The sequence below is a fragment of the Aspergillus campestris genome, assembly GCF_002847485.1.
Source record: "Aspergillus campestris IBT 28561 chromosome Unknown P168scaffold_1, whole genome shotgun sequence".
NCBI classification, from domain to species: Eukaryota; Fungi; Ascomycota; class Eurotiomycetes; order Eurotiales; family Aspergillaceae; genus Aspergillus; species Aspergillus campestris.
The window spans coordinates 3860804-3878092 of NW_020194336.1; the positions used below are offsets into that span (position 1 = coordinate 3860804).

A 17289-nucleotide genomic window follows, 5' to 3' on the forward strand; every position below is an offset into this window, starting at 1 on the left:
ATACATCCCGATTATGGCATAGACTTTCATCGTTCATAAACTGCAGGAAGCCTTAGCGCGACACATGATTCATGCACATCTCCAGCACGGATTCCACACGAGAGGGGTAGCTGGTAGTGTCGACGCTAACATGCTATAACCGGGTGCCGCATAGAACTGGAGGAAAAACAGGCAGTGAAAACGGTAGAAAACAGGTAAAACATAGAACCCGCGTGGAGGAGGTTCTTCCAGAATCCGAGCTCCATTTCAGACACTTTTCTTTTGGCCTGCAGTCAAAAAAGAGTACCGAGGTCAGCATCGAGCATCCCGCCACGGTCACCAACAGCCACTGCATCATTTGACGAGATCGGCTCTTTCTTGTTATTCGCGTCCCTCGAAGCAGGTGCAGGATGCACAGCGTGCTCAGTCAAAGCCCGGACAGGACCAAGCAATTCGGCAACCAGTCTTACCAAGCCGATAAACTCCCAGAAGCCCGGGTAATCTGGTTCAGAGCTTGGTTCTCGAGATGGGAAGAACGTGTGCAGACCGGGGCTGTATCTGGCACTATGGCCGACTGGTAGGTTTGCATGCTCTCCCAACAAATTGTCCCAGTTGGGATCGAACACAGACGCTCCCCAAGAGACCGAGGCAGTTCCGAAAAGGGCCGCGCCACGGGGACGGCTGTACTCATCATAGCGGGCAATCTCGAAGATATAGCTTGTTCCTTTCAGCCGATACCTAATGGCGGTCTTTTCCACAAACCGTGAGACTGGATCCGAGTCTGGGAATATGACCTTCCTACGAGGCGCTGCGCAAATGTCGCCAGTATCAGAATTTCTCTGGAACCGCACAGAGTGAGAAAACGCCCTCAATTTAGAATCGATCGCAGACGCCTCGTAGAACTCAAGGGATTTGATCTCTATCTGCCAATCCGATCTGATTCAGTCAGCTTGGGTGACAATCCACCGGGGAAGATCCATATTCCTACCTCTCAAGGTCAACGACTCCAATCTGCAAGGGAGGACGATTTTCAGTTACTGAGCCGCTTCCACGAGGCCTGAGCCATCTTCTTTGCGTGACTTCGTATTCGTGCGCCCCAGGACTTTTGGCAAACTCGGCCTCTAGTCGTAGCATCGCAGTGTTCGACCCTTGGAATTCGAAGTTGACAGAGTACAGAAGTTCATGATCTTTCAACGACGACGACGTGCGCTCATATGGTGCGAGAAGATCGGTTGCTTCATAGCATCTCTGGAGAAGATCATCTTGCTTTGTCTTTAACCTGGAAGACAGTCAGTGGTTACTTGACCGTAGAATTTCCATTGACTTACCCCGGAATCAAACGACCCTTGGTTTGCTCATGTAGGAGCATCTCCCGGAGCTCTTCAAAATCGTAAGACTTGCCGTTCAATGGACGGCGGTACTCGTAGAGAACAAACGAGCCAAGGTTCACACGCATGCGCAAGTGTCCTCTAACGAAGGCGACACCCCGCAGTGACCTCTCAATGGCGTTAAGAAGACGAGTATCGTTCTTGGACAGGATCAAAGCAGCTCGTCCCAGCCACTGTTGAAGGGCCGTCCCTTCAATCTTGTCATGAACCAGAGCAAGTTCCACGAAAGGCGCATTCTTTGGTTTTTCGGTAAGGATTCTGCTCACGGTGCCGGACGGTGGGGGTTCGACGACATAAACTTTAGCCTTGACGCTGCTGCTCGCGATTATTTCGCTCCACTTTGTCCTCAGGCGGCGAACAATTTCCTTGATCGTGTCATGATCACAACCAACGACACAGATGAAGTCCGCAAGGCCGTTTGGAATGAACAGATGACACGCGAACTTCGCCCGAATGGTGTCCAAGGCTTCCAGCTGTGGCCCAAGAGAATCTCGGAGAGACGGGCCGTCCCGTGGCCATAAGAAGAGCAACTGAATTCAAAGGAGTCAGAAAGCAGTTAAATGTTTGAGAGGCAAGGCACACACCGACCTGTTCAGGGTACATTGCAAGCGACTCTGGCGGTCTTCGAAGTTGCTGTAAGATAGCTCCATGTCGCTCTTGCAACTCGAACATGGCTTCCTTGGTTTCAGAATGGCCGTGGATTCTGGCCCACTCTGATTTCTTCTTCAGGGTCGATGAAATGCTTTTGCATTTATTCAAAACCAATTGAAGAAGGTCTTGAGCAGATGCCGCTTGCGACGGCTCACCCCATAGAAGGATCAACTATATATATTGCAGTGAGCATAAACCGTGACTACTATTGTTGCTGGGAGAGGGCTGTGGCATACACGGTCTGAAAAATGAGGGGGTTTAACGTAGGCACCAGTCTTCCGGTTGATCACTTCAAAGACTTCATATCGACACTGAGTCGAAGATGAGTCGCTGCCCATCACGGATGATCTTGCTGCTGCAAAGAATCTGCGTGAGGAGGAAACGGGGTAAGTCCTATGGCTGCCGTTCTGAGTCGTGAAGGTCTTACTCGTGTTTGAATGACCCCCATGGAATAGATAACCTCACAGACGCTATGCAGATTCCCACGATCAGCTTGATCTGGATAGGGTTCGATCGAACAATATCCTCACCTGTAGGCGGGGTGCCCGCTCTCCACTTTGACTTAGCAGGGGAATCGCTGAAAAGACGGCTGGATTGTCGAGCTGGCGTTCCCTGTCCACGTTTCACATTGGACCCTCCCCGTCCTCTGGCGCTCTGATAACCACCTCTAGGCTGCGTAGCGGTATGAGGAGCTGGTCTTTTAGGGGCCTGGGAATACGGAACCTGGGCTTTCTGTTGTTTCTGCGGTCCCTTTAGGGCTGCCGGCTGTGTTTTGCTGGCAGTAGGTTGATCTTTGCAGACAGGCTCAGGACGCTGGACAGGTTGGGTCGAGTTAGTAGGCTGTGTTTGATCTGGCTGGCTGAGGTTGGTAGGTTTGGCAGGCGTAGGCTTTGATGCATGAGGTTTCAGAGACTTTCGCCCATATCCTACAAGCTGCCATTCTGAAGACAAGTCAGTGAGGGTATGTCAAAGCAGTTGGATCCGTTCAGATGATCCTGTCAGGGTACATCACACTTACCTTCGGCTGCTGACGACTCAGGACTGGGAGGTATGTCAGTATATTCCTTCCTGTCTGAAGATTTCTTGGCTACTCACTCCATTTTGATGAAATCCAGAGTGGGTTAGCCTGGATAAATGGAATCAGAATGTCAGAACAGTAGGATAAGCGGATTGAAACGACACGAAGATTACAACACTAGAAAACCCGACTTTGGCAGGAGACAACCTGTAAGAGTCTGGATGAGAAGAGATGGAGATGGAGAACATGGGATAGAGAAGAGATCTGAAGATTAGAAAGAAAAGGCAGTGGAAGATTGGCAATAAATAAAGGTATGGGAGATGAAGAATCAAGATCAATTCCATTCACAGCATACAGGCACAAACACACCATGGGAGAAATCAGATAGATGCATTCATTGGCAGAAGGAAAGCAAACAGTGATTGCAGCACTTGGGACAAGCAAGTGAAAGGAAAGCAAAGAAGCAATTTGATGATGTTGTTTGGATGAATGAACTGGTGACATACTTTCCCAAATAGGAAATTGCAGTTTGGGTCCACGGTCACTCAGTCTATCACTCTGGGCTACCTCGCTGTAAGTAGGCTAGATAATCAATTGTAGGTGTACAATGTATACCATATAGAGGTAGAATCAGCAATGCTCGGGATAGCCCAGGTTAGATATCTATCTAACATCATATAATACAATTCAGTCATGGGCAATTATATCCTTTTTGTGCCCTTACAGGGAGAAACCATCATATCTAAAGACAACATATAAACCTCAATCCACCGGAACTCCGTGAAGCTGCACCAAAACAAGCATGGTTTCCTCAAGTATCTCCTCTTTCCTGACAAACTGATTGAACGGGGTATAAGAATCAGTCTGAAGCATCACGCATTAGTATCTCTGCCGTCCCAGGGTCGGTTGCCACGCGAGAGGATGCGACTCTTCGGTGGCCTCATCATCGGGCTTCCACACTTTGATGGTCTTGTCGGCCTCGCCCGTGAATAGACGGAGACCGGTGCGATCAAAGGTCGACGCCATGATGCCGGCCTCCGCATCCAGCGAACCGGGTTGCGCCATGGTATCCATGGTCTGGAAGCGGTGGCCCGTCTTCCAGTCCCAGAAGCACATGGAGCCGTTGTCGCCGCCGGAGAACATGACGTTGTCTTCGTTGACGGCGATGGAGTTGACGATGGCGTTGTGGCCTTCGAAATTCTGCATGAAGGCGCCCTCGGGACACTTCCACTGCTTGATGCTGCCGGTGCTGGCACTGGCGAAGGTGAACTCCCGCGGGTGGATGGCGATGTTGCGGATGCCCTTCTTGTGGTGCGTGAGCACCCCCATCGACTTGCCGGCGGCCAGATCCCACAGGCGGACCGTAGCATCCAGAGACCCCGTAATGATCTGCGGGTCGGCTTCCTGGCACTTGACGTCGGCCACGGTGCCCTTGTGGCCCGACAAGACATGGACGTTGCTGCGCGTGCGCATGTCCCACACTCGGGCGACACCGTCCCGACCACCGGTAACCAGAAGGTCCAGGTTTGGGTGCAGCGAGAGCGAGTAGACACCGCTCAGATGGCCGTGGTAATGCCGGATGACCTTGTTGGTTTCCAAATCCCAACATTTGACCATCTTATCCTCGCCGCAGGAGAAAAGGTAGGGGTGTCGGGGAGACACCGCCAATCCACGGACGGTCGAGATATGGCCCGTCAGGGTGAGTCGCAGCTGTCCCGTCGCCAGATTCCAGATCTTGATCGTTCGATCGCCCGCACCGCTCGCAAACCACTCGTTGTTCGGTTCCACCGCCAGCGCTCGCACCCACCCCAGATGTCCCGAGATCACGCGCATCAGCTTCCACGGCGCGTGCCAATCCGGTCGCTGTTGTCGCGTCGCCGACGGTCGCTGAACTAAGCTCTTCGGTTGATTCTCACCACCGACACCGCCCGCACTCGGACTGGGGCCCTTCTTCACCAGAGACATCGACCCGCCACTCTGATCCACGTTGGCCTGCGCCTGCGGTTGGGTTTTCGGTCGCTTCGCACGGCCTGCGGCAGCGGCCTGGGCTTGTTTCGCGGCGAGTGCTGGGGGCAGTTCCTTCACGTCGTCGTACTCTGCTTTTCGTCGGTAGGAGAGGCCAATGGACCCGTTGGTGACGGACGGGGTCACCATCAGATAGTCGGGGCCGAACAGGTCCGCGGTTCTCTTGGCGGAGATGCGCACGGCATCTTCTGGTGTGGTCGAAGCGACATCCATTGTGTTGATAGATGGCTATGAATTAATTGCGTCGGGGGGAAGTCGAGCCTAGGGTCGCTCGGAGAGGACGCGAAGGGGAACCGGACGTGTCGCTTGCGTCTGCTCCTCAGAGACGATGTATTGCGAGAGTTGATGGAATAAAGAAATCAACTGATAAGGGAATAAGCCGTGCAAGCGACCTATAAGTAACAGAGAGAGGCGTGGGAGAGTGAGTTGGCGTGGAGAAGGATAGATAGCCCGTCGTGATTCCATCATGAAGAAGAATCCGCGGGCGGCGAGCGGTGTGCCTGCCTCAGGCACCACGGCATCCAAGCCACTCCAGTCCTGACCAGCCAATCACAGAGCAGACAGCGGGAAGCTCAACGGGATCCATCGATCATCGCCGGAGCTCGACTCTACACTATATGCTTATCATCAGACATCCCATCATGGAGCCAGATCAGACTTCCAAATTCCCTCTGCACGAGGCCGCTCGAGAGGGCAAGAGTAAGTCTTCCTTCACACACTATAATCTTCAAGCTAACCATTCAACAGCTCAAGTGGTCGAATCTCTCTTAAACGTATGTATTTACTGGCGCAACCCCGCATCGTCACTAGAGCTGCCCACGCCACCACAATACCTATCTAAGCCTACGTACATACTCACACGAATCTCCCTGATATAGGCAAACCCGAAACTCGCAACCCTGAAAGACGATGACGAGCGGCTTCCCATCCACTGGGCCGTCGCATACAACCACCGGGACATCGTGGAGCAACTAGTCGCAACCAAGAACTTCGATCCAGACGTGGAGGTGAGCTCCCTCCTAGCTCCCATGATAAACACACAGCAACATATAGCATCTAACCAACGTCAATATGGTGAGAACAGGATGGATCCGGCTGGACACCACTCATGATCGCCACGAGTCTCAAAAACGCCGAAGGCGACCCCATGCTCGATCTGCTTCTCCGCAAAGGCGCAGACGCCACTGTCACCAGTAACTCAGGCCAGGTAATTCCCTCCCACCTTGAAAAACCGTCCTTTTGTCTATTTCAATCTCTATACAAATCAAAGAGATTACCCACGGCAGCTCCGATCTAATGAAACCCCCCAGAACTCCCTCCACTTCGCCGCCTCCAAAGGCAACCTCTCCACCATCCGCACCCTCCTCTCCCACAAATGCAGCGCCCGCGTCAAAGACAGACGCGGCCAGCTGCCCCTCCACCGCGCGGCAGCGATCGGCTCAACGGCGATCATCAAGGAGCTTCTCGAAGTGGGAAAGAGCCCCGTCAACGCCAGCGATATGGACGGCTTGACGGCCCTGCATCAGGCGATCGCGGAGGGCCACGGCGACGCGGCGATTATGTTGCTGAAGGCGGGTGCGGAGCCGGATAAGAGGGATGCGGATGGTCAGTTGGCTATTGATTTGGCTCCGGATGGGAAGGTAGGTTCTCCCGTCCTGTTTTGTGCTTGTGGGTTAGATGATTGTTGCGGAGACGGACTGATTGTATCTCTAGGTGCGGGAGTATGTTGTGCAGACTGCTGAGCGGGAAGGGATTGAGTTGTAGATGTTTGAGGTGCTTTCTACGTTAAATAAGATGTGAATGCGAATGCATACCCAGGCCTTGCGCAAGTATAGCGGTGCCAGTCAGTTGGTACCGGAGCATAACAAAATGATGTTCCGTAGAATTTGACCAGGCCAATCCTTGGACCATGTCTAAAAAATGAAAAGGGAAAGAGGAAGATAAATAAATAGATAGTAGCCAAGAAACGCCAAAGATATTATGTACAAATGGGGAATAAGCCAAAGAAAGGGGGAATATGTGCCAGCGAAATATTATAACGGAATAAAGGTAAAGGCTATACACCATCACTGCCTACTTCATCGTACTATCCGCCAACTCCCGGTAGATCCTCTTCAAGTCCGCCACATCAGCCTGCAGCTCTTCAACCTGCTCGCTCTTCTCGCCGAGCATCTCCAACGTAGTCTGATAGCGCTCGTCGAGCGCCGCGATGTCCTTCTGGAGTTCCTGGATGCGAGCGTCGGAGGCCTTCTTCTCGTCGGATTCACGCATCAAGTCCACGACCTGTTGTCGCGCTTCGTCGCGCTGGGAGGTAATCCGGGTGAGCTCGTCCTTGGATGCTGCGCGTTCGCTCTCCAGGCGACGCACGGTGGCGCTCATGCGCTCGACGAGTTGTACCGAGGGACCGGCGCCGACGGTCGATTCCGAGATCAGGTCGTTGATCCCGCGAGAGTGTTGGGTGGGGGCGCCGCCGAATGCAGACGGGGAGCCGGAGCCGGTGAAGAACTCGTCTGAGTCGAAGGCCATCGCTGAGGGCTCGGCCATGTTGGCGGTCGAGGCGCTGTTGATTACAGGAGACATGCTTGCTTGAGTTGACAGCGGGAAAGAGTTCTGGCGGGGCGGGGTGCCGATCTCGGGAGACATAGGCAGGTTTGATGAGCGACGGCTTAGTGGGCGGGAGTCGGATAGAGGTGCGGCGGCTTCTAGGGTGCTGGGTCGGCGGTTGAATGCCACGGGCGAGGCGTTCCGCGACTGCTTGAGGAAACTCGGGGCTGGCATGGCTAGGTCTCGCCATTTGGCTTGTTCTTCTTCTAGCTTCTGCGCCCAGATCGCGTCGGAGACCTTCTTCTGCTCGACGAAGTCCTTTTGGGCTGATTCGAGCTCGTGCTGGGCTTTCTGGAGTCGCTGCTCTAGCTTTTGTAACTCCTGTGCACGCTCCTCTAGCTTGCTTTCGAGGTCGTGCTCGGTGTCCTTGGCGTTGTCGAGTTCTTCTTCCACCCGTTTCACCTTGAGATTCTATCCAGACGGTCAGTACCACATGGCGGGGAAGGTGTGAGCCAAAGTTATATACGTACCGCTTCGCGAACCTTCCGTCGCATCTCCCCTTCTCGTCGCGCGGCCTCGTCCCGTTCCTTCTCCACGCTGGCCAGCCGTGCCAGCAGTGAGCCCTCCAAGGTCTGCCAGTTCTCGCTGGCAACGGCATATTGGGTTTGCAAGGTTTCAACCTGGCGCAGGAGCTTGGCCTGTGCATCACCGGCCACTCCCGAAGACGCTTCCTCTGCGCGAGAGCGAAGAGACTCCAGCTTACTTTCCAAAACCGCCTGTTCATTCTTTGACTCTGCCTCCAGCATGCGGGTTCGTTCCCGTTCTTGTTCACCCTTTTCTTTGAGATTATCGATTTCTCGTCGTAACGCTTCCTCGTTGGCATCCCGTTCGGATTTTGCGTTGGACAACTCCTCTTCGAGTTGACTGACCCGGCGCTTCTCCTTCTCCAAAGCATCGGACTGGGCTTTGGATTCGGCAGATTCAGCCCGGGCGGTAGCTCGAGCGAGTTGTGCTTTCATCTCCTGCACGGTTTGAGTGAGCGCGTTCCGCTCATTCACGGCTGCTTCGAGATCGCGAGCGGTCTTCGCTTGGGAAGAGAGCGATTCGTTGGCCCTCTTCTCGGCCGCTTCGGCGCGTTTGGCACGGGCTTCAGCGTTGGCTACATCCAGCTCCAGCCGATCCATTCTCTTCTTAGTTTCTACCTGGGCCTTTGAGTTCTCGGAGAACTGACTCCGGAGCTTCCTGAGGGCGGCCCGGTGGTCCATCTCGGATTTCGAAAGTTTTTGGCCTTCCTCGAGCAATAGGGCAATCTTTTCGTCCTTCTCACGGAGCTGCTTCTCCACACTTCCAGGCTCCGCTGTGGCCGCTGCCTTTTTGGCAGACTCGGCGGCCTCTTTTGCGAGGTACTTGAGTTTAGACTGTAACGCATCGATACGTTCGATATATCCGTAGATTTCCTGCTGTCGTTCGGACTCGGCTTCGTCATTTTCCGTCCGTAATTGAGTGGTATCGTCTTGTTCCGGCTCCGCAGGGGAGTCAGCCGCACTACGCGCGAGCTCGTTCGACGGGCGCGCCCCCGTATCGTCAGAGGGTCGATTTGCGGCACTCGCAGATCGGACTGGTAACTCAGATCCTCCTTCTTGTACTGTAGCATTATCCGTCGAAGAGGCGCCTATGTCTTTCGAATTCCTCGAGGAGATCCCCGAATCATAGCTTGCCCGTGGGACCGCTGTAGCTGGGGCATCATCCGACGCGGTCTGGTTCGAAGCGACGTCTACAGCATTGGCCAGAGGCGAGGTGACTCTAAATTCCGCATCCATACTTGATCGCGCATCGTTACTCGCTATCGAACTGGTCACGGGGGAGGCGGGCCGACTCGGGGAGGAAGAGGTGGACGCATTGGGGCCGCCGTTGGACCCCACGACGGCTCGTGCCAGGCGTTCCTGGAGCCGATTCTGTCTATCATTCTTGCGCGCATTGGACGAGCTACGCGAGAGGTCTGCGACCCGTTAGCCGTGCGAACAACACCGAAACAGAAGCCACTCAGATTAGAGTCGGAGGCACCGTACTGCCCGTCTGGTTTGCCTGCGCCGGGTTATTCTTCGCCTGCAGTTGTTCCAGCTGTTTCCTGTCCTCCTCCTCCGCTAATATCAAATCCAACTTGGACTCCACCCCCGCGACGGCCTGCTGGAAGAAAGAGCCGACCTTCCATTTCTGTTTCGGGGATTGCGGGGTCTGCGCCATCGTCAAACGAACGGGGGAAGCTATCGTTGCGAACTATCGTATGCAAGGGTGTCGCGACCAACTCGATCGATGCGGGATTAGTTCATGAGTGGCGATGGGCCATGCGACCAACAATTGAATGCGACCTGATAGCTGTGGGTCGTCAGGTCGTAGGTAGAGAAAGTCGAGCGAGATAGCTTGTTGTTTGCTCCAGGATTCGGTATACGGGGACAACAAAAGTCTCCTAGAAAGCCAAAACCCGATAAACAATCCTGAACCAAGGGAATCCAGGTAACTGTAGAAAAGAGGAAAAGAAGACAAGAGAAAGGAACATGAAACAGGAAGAAATGGGGGGTCCAGCACGAATCCGTAGCAAAGAGTGGGTGATTGCGTGGACGAGAGCGGCGAGAGATTAAGTCCCCGGCTTGGCAACGTGATCTCGGTCCTCAGGCCTACCTCACTCGTCACTCGTCACCCGAAGCTGATCCGGCATACGATCCCTTATCTTTCCCCTCACCTTCTCTTCCCATTCCCCTGTCGAGCAAGTTGCTCCTCTGTTCTTCGTCTTTCCCCCCCGCCGGTCGGCTTCCTCGCTACCATGTCGACTATGTCGTTGGAGCCCCCCACCTATCTCAGCTCGTTGCAGAACAACATCCGAGCACGCCCGATCCCATGGGATGGAGCTGTCCGAGCTGGCAGCATTACGGAAGATCATCTGAAGAAAATCAAGGCCGTGGATAAGGTTCGCAAGGAACAACGCATTCAGACGATTGAGGGGGATCTCCCGGGCTACGTCAGTCTCCTGGCGGGCGGCCCCGAGGGACAGAGTGTGCTGGAGGCTGCCTCGCGGCGGTCCGATATCGTCCAGTATATCCTCGTTTTGACCGTGGACTTGATCAACGGTGGGTTACACCCTTCCTCCTGGGTCCTACGATAGAGAACGACCAGAAAGGATTTGAAATTGGGGTTAAAATTACCGGTGTTAATCCTATGGTATCACAGATGTCCCGTCTCTCTCCTCCGAATTGATTGCGCACCCCGCCCCCTACAAGTCCTTCCTCCCCCTCCTGCGACACTCGACCAACGCGGAAGATCCCATCCCGCTCCTCACCTCCACCTGCCTCACGAAACTGGTATCGATCAGCCTGTCGTCGACGTCCAAGCCAGCCGCAAGGGATGACGAGGCACTCCCACCCCTGTACACATACCTGTCGTCCCTGACGCAAAACCAAGACAGCGGACTGCAGGACATCGGGGTGCAGGAGCTGTCGGCATTATTGCGGAACTCGCGGTCCCGCGTGATCTTCTGGGAGCAGCGGGACCAGACGGTATCCCCGTTGATTGACATCCTACGTGCCGCCGCAGGAGCCAAGGATAACGGCAGCAGCGCCAGCACGCTAGTAGGCAGCTCGCGATCCGCGGAGCCAGGCCTCGCCGGCGGGGTTGGCCTCCAACTTCTATATAGAGTCCTGTTGGTAATGTGGCAGCTGAGCTTTGAAGGGCGCCTGATCGGTGATGAAATTCAAGAGTATGTTCCTCCTCCAACCCAGCAATACCCCCCAATACTCACCAACGCAGCGACTACGAATTCATCCAACTCTACACGCAACTCCTGCGCCTCTCCCCCAAGGAAAAGACCACGCGTCTCCTCCTCGCAACGCTCAAAAACCTCCTCTCAACCAACCGCAGCAACCTCCTCCCCATCGCCGTCTTCGTGCGCCTCCCCGCGCTCCTCACCAACCTCTCAGGCCGCCACCTGACAGACCCGGACCTCCTCGAAGACCTAAAGTACCTCACCGAGGTGCTCGACGAGTATACCAAGACGCAAACCACCTTCGACCAGTACGCCGCGGAGCTCCAATCCGGCCACCTGCGGTGGTCCCCGCCCCACCGCAACCCCACCTTCTGGAAAGACAACGCCCGCCGCATCCTCGACGACTCCAACGGCGCTCTCCCCAAGAAGCTCGCCGAGATCCTCACCAAGAGCTGGGACAACGACAAACAGGTGCTCGCCATCGGCTGCAACGACGTCGGCCATCTGGTCAAGGAGCTGCCTGAGCGACGTAACCAGCTCGAGAGACTTGGCCTGAAGACGAGAGTCATGGAGCTGATGGCTGATAAGGACGAGTCGGTTAGATGGGAGAGTCTGCGTGCGGTGGGCGAGTGGTTGCGGTATACGTTTGACAGCTGATTCGAAATCTGTTTTTTTTTTTTTTTTTGTACTTTTTGTCTTCGACTGTAATATGCGCAAGCGTCCGTGTCTATACCACCCAATCGCTTTTCCCTTTAAAGGATTATTTCTACCAACATCTTCCACTTGGGTCTGTCTGTCTAGCCTACTATATCAATTCAACATTACATCTACCGATCACAACTCAAACGAGAAGACAAGGCACGCCATGGTGAACTAAGGTCAAGTTTCACAGGATATATACATTCCATAACGAAGGACGTCAACCTTCTTTCTATGCATGTATCAAGCGTACAGCTTTAAATTCGCTTTGTAAGAGCCATAGCTTAATAGGTTGAAACCAAGCAGCTAGAATGGAATCGAGAAGTGTATATAACAGTCAACTTGAGTCTTCTTGGTGTAGTATCTAGATATCTAAAGTACCTAATCAATCATCTTCCAAGTATATTGCCATGTACAGCCGCCTGGACCACAACTTCCAACTAACTACCAACCCAGTATCATATGGTCATTCATATATTACTCGTATGTTAAACATTGTCTTTAGCCAAGGTAAACCCCAAATCCAACGTATGTAATGTCAGATACCGACTTAAAAAAGATATAAAAAAAAAATAGAAAGAAAGAAAGAAAAAGGTCAGTGCTTCCCCCCAGACATGGGAGCCCCACCCATAGACATGGTTCCCGAGGCGCCGTAAGCAGGCGGGGGAGTTGGGCCGGGCGAAGGGCGTCTGTGGACGGGATCGCGGGCGTCCAGTGTGGAAGAATGTCCAGGGTAGGGGGAGGAAGAGGAGACGTCGGGAGGGACGGCTCCGCCGTCACCCGTGCCGACAACTACCTGCTTGCCGTCCCTCATGCGGCCGACGACCATGCCCTTGGCGACGGACTTGAGGAGCGCGCGGCGGCTGACGCCCGAGGCGTCGATGTAGACGAGGCCGACGTTCTTGACGCCGCCGGTCAACTCGGTCGCGACGGTGCCGGCCTCGGCGCCCCAGCGGTGGCCGATCATGTTGCTGGCGGCGACGGAGCTCGAGGTGAGCACGTTGCGGGCGCTCTGCTCGACGCCGTCGGCTAGTGTCGAGAAGGCGATCATGGATTTGTTGAGCACGCCGGGTTTGTACTCGTTGCTGTACTTGTCCACGCCCTTTTGCTTCCCGTTGTCTTTGCTGCGGCGGGCGAGCGAGGCGCCGAAGTTCTGCGCGTATTTGCCTACTTGCCCGACTGTTTTGGCGGAGAGGTCGGCTGCGCTGGTGGACATGGTGCCCACTTTGCGGATGCGGGTGTGGGCGTTCTCGGAGAAGGTCATGGGCTTCGGACTGGGCTTGGTCTTCTTGGCGAAGGTGTCTGCGCCGGCGGTCAGGGCGTTGGATAGGTACGTTGACCCGGTCACGATCAGACGGGACGCGGTGGCGGAGGTCTGGACGAGGGTGGATGACTTGTAGGCGGGAAGTCGCGCCATCTGCAGGTACTCTTCGGAGGCATTGCTGACGCTGATCTGGTTGCCTTCACCTTCAGCGGGGAGTTGGATCTCCACGGGTCCTGGAAAGAGCCTGTTGTCAGCCAAAATAATCCCTAATCCGATGGAATGGGGTCAATTCTCACTCTTGGACCCTGGTTGCACTCCCGGTTTCTCAACTACGTCATAGCCTTCCATTTCCCCCACCGTACTGCCATTCTCCTCGTCGATGAGGACGATGCGCCCCTGCGGATTCTTAGAATCAGTCGCTGCGGGTCCGACGTAGCCTTCGCCCGGGCCATAAGTGGCCGGATTGTACGCAACATAATTCTCCTTCTTAGGAGGAGGCGCACGCTCCAGAAAGGCCGTGCACTGAGCCAGAATCGTCTCGAAGGTGTCCACGTCTTCCTGCGCCACCTTTCCAGGCCCCGACCCGACTCCCGGAAACTGAATCCGGATAAAAGCGCCTGCATCGGGCCCCAGATCCCAGCGGGGGATCAGATAGCTATTGGGAGGTTGGTGGAAGATCTGAGTGGTGGCCGGAAGCGCGAGGTCGAGCTCCGGGGGGAGGTGCAGGTGCAGATAGAAGTCCTCTTCGGGGGATGTGCCATCCATCGCATTGGAATTCGAAGGCTGTGGTGTACTTGTTGGGACCATCAAGAGCGAAAGTGTCTGAGGCCCCGAGGGCGTGAGCTCTGTTTCTTCGCCATTCTGGAGATGGAACGCGAGGATATTGTTGATGCTGTAGAGAAGTCTGGGGTCATGCATGGTCGAAGACATGGTTGCTTCAGTAATATGAGAAAATGGAGAGATATGAGGGCGTTATAAATGGCAAGGTTGAAGCAATTCAGGGGTGAGGCGACTCAAATGAAGTGTAGCGCTAGAGCGGGGCGGGCGTTGACTGATAACCGCGGGGGGGAGGAAGGAGGAAGTATACACGACAAGGTAGCCGCTGTAATAGGGTGATAGAAAGCTGTGGGGGTAGAGACACTGCGAACCAGCGCAGAGATGATATACAGCCGTGAAACCAAAGTAGACAGACGAGATAGACCCAAAACCAAGACCGAGGAGAGATGAAGAAGGGAGGAAGACCCGTCGGCGATTAATGGATTTAATATGGATTACGGGGAGACTCAAGGCATCACCAAGGCCGGGTCTTGGCGGTTGCCTGCGCCACTCCCTCCGCTGGAAATGCACCGCCACAGATGAGGTATGAGGTATGTGGCGAGTGTCAGTGGTTGGTCCAGCCTGGATTCTTGATCTGGAATGTCGCAGTTAGTTCTTGGAACGTGGACCGACAAGGAATGTAGTATTTTAGCTATTAATAGTTCAACTTATCTCTCTGCTCTCGTTGCCGCCAGACAGTCTGAGCGTGAAACCCGGCGCTATACATCACGGCAGTCGGTCTATTTCAGCCAATCAGGTCAACCCAATGCAGCCCTAATTATGTATACCTCAGGCTACCGTTCTATAAATGACCGCGATACTTCCAATGATATGTACGGAGTACACGGTTGGAAAAGCCTCTTATGGACAACTCGCAGATACGAGTGAATGGCGTGCTAGTAGCTATTTAGATACTACAAATAGACCATAGAGAACTATTACACTGCACATTGTGGCGATAGAACACAGCCAGTTCATCCTCATAGTACGGAGTATTAGGTACCTTGACTAAGTACTTGAGCCCGAAGGTGGAGCCAGATTCACTTCCCAGCTATTAGAGTAGTATATCAGTTTCTAAACGCCATACCGCATGATCGTCGATGCTAAAATACCCTAAGATGGCACCACTCATGACTAGCGATTTAGCAGCATGCGATAGTAGATCGTCTATCTAGATTAATAACCCATCGAATGTAACTCTAGTGCGGGGACAAGAGCTGTCGGGCGGAGTAGGAGCGATAGGAATATATGAGCCTCTAGGGCCTCGTTAGAGGTTATTACTAAAGGAGAGGAGAGTCAACCCGGTTTGTCCGTTTCGTCACTTCTCTCTTCTGCTAGATAACCAAAACAGTCTGTCTGTTCGGTTTGTTTATCATTACTCACCCGATTGACGGCAAGACGTATTTCTCAGTAGAACAAAGACTAAACAACGAGACGAAAAGACTCACGTTATTGATAATAAGTAACCAGTAAGTTTGGTGGATTCCAGCCGAAAAAGTAGATTGTACCTCTAATAATAGCAGTGGATAGACAATCAGTTCTACGCATTCTCGAAATCGCACCGTCCATCTATCGAGGCCCCGGCGGATCCATCGCCGTGTTGAAAGACGGGGAACTAGTCGCTCAGCATGCCTGGGGCTACGCAAATCTGGAGGAGCGCATCCCCATGACGCCCTCGACACTAATGCCCATCTGCTCCATCACCAAGCAGATGGTCTGCATCGTGCTGAAAGACCTCGAGCGCAACCCGACGCCCGAGATGGCCGCGCGGGGCCCTACGCACGAGCAGCTCTCGGCCAGTTTCCGACGGATTCTACGGACGGAAATCACCGAAAGCACCGGCCTCCGCCTCGAGCACCTGTGTCACATGCAGTCCGGAATCCGCGACTACTGGGCGATGACGATGTTTTGGGGCACCACTCCGGAAGGTGAATTCGTTATTCCGAAGCACGCGGACCAGGTGATCGCGCGGACGACATCGCTGCATTTCCCGCCCGGGTCGCAATACTCGTACTCGAACCTGAACTTTCATGTGCTGGCTCGGGTGCTGGAGGATGTCTCGGGAAAGCCGCTCGACGAGCTACTCCGCGAACGGCTGTTCACGCCGGCCCAGATGGCGACCGCACGTCTAGGTGCAGACACGTCGAAGCTTCCCTCCCCTTGTGAGGGATATGAAGGTTCCGAGTCTTTGGGATTCGTCCGCGCGATTAACCGCATGCAATGGTCTGGAGACGCCGGGGTGGTGGCCACTCTCGCGGATATGATCGAGTATGAGCGTTATCTGGACCAGAGCTGGGCGGATCCACAAAGCATATACCGGGAAATCGCCAAGCCACCGTGTTTTGCGGATGGGAATCCAGCAAGTTACGGCTACGGGTTGGGACATGGGAGAATTGGAAGCTTTAAAACCATCGGACACGGTGGCGCTCTCCGAGGGTACCGTCTTCATCGACTTCAAGTGCCATCCGAACGGCTGTCCGTTGTGGTCATGCTCAACAGTGAAGTGGATGCCAAGGAGGTGGCGACATACGTCGTGAAGGAAGTGCTCCATCTTCCAAAGACACTTAATCCGGCTACCACCCCGATCAACCTCTCTCCGAGCTTAGCTGGGACGTTTTTCGACCCCGATGCTCAGATGGCACTCGAGTTGACCCAGGGCGGACAGAACCGGATCACCATCTCCTACGCAATTTCCCGCGAGACGCTCGCTCTTGTCGATACCCAGACCGCTCGATCCGAGACGCTGCGTGCAACCCTCGGCGATCACTCGATCGAGCTTCGCCGTATCAGTGATAACCGGGTTATCTCCCTGAGACGTGTCGCTGCACCCCAGGAGCCACCCAAGGGAGAGGAATACACCGGCCACTACTCATGTGGCGAGATAGAGTCCACTTTCCACTGCACTGGAACAGGTGGCATGCTCTATGGCTCGTTCGATGGGTTTTTGGGACAGGGACCGGCCTACCCCATGCGGTATCTCGGGGAGGACCTGTGGCTTCTCGCCTATCCGCGGGGTTTAGATGCCCCCGCTCCGGGTAACTGGACCCTGGCGTTCCAGCGCGGGGCACAGGGAAACGTAGTCGGAATGTCCGTCAGTTGCTGGTTGGCTCGGAAGGTTGTCTTTACTAGATCTTAGTCCTTGTCTAGC

The 17289-nt window shown here is 54.4% G+C and overlaps 7 protein-coding genes across 7 annotated transcripts; 3 read left to right on the forward strand and 4 right to left on the reverse strand.

Annotated features, from left to right (window-relative positions):
* Nucleotides 1-272: 272 nt before the first annotated feature.
* On the reverse strand, nt 273-3118 carry P168DRAFT_324082 (uncharacterized protein; the record flags this gene model as incomplete). The annotated part of the gene is made up of 8 exons (XM_024840781.1): nt 273-915; nt 968-1258; nt 1308-1897; nt 1956-2189; nt 2255-2425; nt 2484-2959; nt 3037-3059; nt 3114-3118. The coding sequence occupies 8 exons, from the start codon at nt 3116-3118 to the stop codon at nt 273-275; spliced, it is 2433 nt and encodes an 810-aa protein (XP_024697644.1).
* Nucleotides 3119-3711: 593 nt separating this feature from the next.
* Nucleotides 3712-5483, reverse strand: P168DRAFT_287123 (WD40 repeat domain-containing protein). Its single transcript, XM_024836506.1, has one exon. The coding sequence runs from the start codon at nt 5272-5274 to the stop codon at nt 3916-3918; it is 1359 nt and encodes a 452-aa protein (XP_024697645.1). The 5' UTR covers nt 5275-5483; the 3' UTR covers nt 3712-3915.
* A 224-nt stretch (nt 5484-5707) lies between these two features.
* P168DRAFT_29867 (ankyrin repeat domain-containing protein) lies at nt 5708-6459 on the forward strand. Its single transcript, XM_024838286.1, has 4 exons — nt 5708-5760; nt 5815-5834; nt 5940-6068; nt 6146-6459. Coding segments are annotated over exons 1-4 (363 nt in total). The 5' UTR covers nt 5708-5759; the 3' UTR covers nt 6359-6459.
* A 558-nt stretch (nt 6460-7017) lies between these two features.
* Nucleotides 7018-10177, reverse strand: P168DRAFT_263448 (M protein repeat protein). The gene is made up of 3 exons (XM_024834800.1): nt 9675-10177; nt 8136-9604; nt 7018-8076 (listed from the first exon to the last, which is right to left on the reverse strand). The coding sequence occupies exons 1-3, from the start codon at nt 9847-9849 to the stop codon at nt 7135-7137; spliced, it is 2586 nt and encodes an 861-aa protein (XP_024697647.1). The 5' UTR covers nt 9850-10177; the 3' UTR covers nt 7018-7134.
* Nucleotides 10178-10416: 239 nt separating this feature from the next.
* Nucleotides 10417-12364, forward strand: P168DRAFT_247597 (H(+)-transporting V1 sector ATPase subunit H). Its single transcript, XM_024834086.1, has 3 exons — nt 10417-10730; nt 10831-11356; nt 11407-12364. Exons 1-3 carry the CDS (start codon nt 10427-10429, stop codon nt 12017-12019), a joined length of 1443 nt encoding a protein of 480 aa, XP_024697648.1. The 5' UTR covers nt 10417-10426; the 3' UTR covers nt 12020-12364.
* A 38-nt stretch (nt 12365-12402) lies between these two features.
* Nucleotides 12403-14567, reverse strand: P168DRAFT_287126 (senescence-associated domain-containing protein). The gene is made up of 2 exons (XM_024836507.1): nt 13622-14567; nt 12403-13558 (listed from the first exon to the last, which is right to left on the reverse strand). The coding sequence occupies exons 1-2, from the start codon at nt 14253-14255 to the stop codon at nt 12657-12659; spliced, it is 1536 nt and encodes a 511-aa protein (XP_024697649.1). The 5' UTR covers nt 14256-14567; the 3' UTR covers nt 12403-12656.
* Nucleotides 14568-15259: 692 nt separating this feature from the next.
* P168DRAFT_308745 (beta-lactamase/transpeptidase-like protein) lies at nt 15260-17283 on the forward strand (the record flags this gene model as incomplete). Its single annotated transcript, XM_024839233.1, has 2 exons — nt 15260-15299; nt 15665-17283. 2 exons carry the CDS (start codon nt 15260-15262, stop codon nt 17275-17277), a joined length of 1653 nt encoding a protein of 550 aa, XP_024697650.1. The 3' UTR covers nt 17278-17283.
* Nucleotides 17284-17289: the final 6 nt, after the last annotated feature.

Bases quoted from the DNA above. Each gene is read 5' to 3' on its own strand.
- P168DRAFT_287126 (XM_024836507.1), bottom strand. From the start codon at position 14,255: ATGTCTTCGACCATGCATGACCCCAGACTTCTCTACAGCATCAACAAT. The intron at 13,559-13,621 runs GTGAGAATTGAC...GGCTCTTTCCAG, and splicing joins AGTGCAACCAGGGTCCAAGA to GACCCGTGGAGATCCAACTC.
- P168DRAFT_287123 (XM_024836506.1), bottom strand. From the start codon at position 5,274: ATGGATGTCGCTTCGACCACACCAGAAGATGCCGTGCGCATCTCCGCC.
- P168DRAFT_29867 (XM_024838286.1), top strand. The intron at 5,835-5,939 runs GTATGTATTTAC...TCCCTGATATAG, and splicing joins TGGTCGAATCTCTCTTAAAC to GCAAACCCGAAACTCGCAAC. The intron at 6,069-6,145 runs GTGAGCTCCCTC...TGGTGAGAACAG, and splicing joins ACTTCGATCCAGACGTGGAG to GATGGATCCGGCTGGACACC.
- P168DRAFT_263448 (XM_024834800.1), bottom strand. From the start codon at position 9,849: ATGGCGCAGACCCCGCAATCCCCGAAACAGAAATGGAAGGTCGGCTCT. The intron at 9,605-9,674 runs GTACGGTGCCTC...AACGGGTCGCAG, and splicing joins GCAGGCAAACCAGACGGGCA to ACCTCTCGCGTAGCTCGTCC. The intron at 8,077-8,135 runs GTACGTATATAA...CCGTCTGGATAG, and splicing joins GACGGAAGGTTCGCGAAGCG to AATCTCAAGGTGAAACGGGT.
- P168DRAFT_247597 (XM_024834086.1), top strand. From the start codon at position 10,427: ATGTCGACTATGTCGTTGGAGCCCCCCACCTATCTCAGCTCGTTGCAG. The intron at 10,731-10,830 runs GTGGGTTACACC...ATGGTATCACAG, and splicing joins GACCGTGGACTTGATCAACG to ATGTCCCGTCTCTCTCCTCC. The intron at 11,357-11,406 runs GTATGTTCCTCC...TCACCAACGCAG, and splicing joins ATCGGTGATGAAATTCAAGA to CGACTACGAATTCATCCAAC.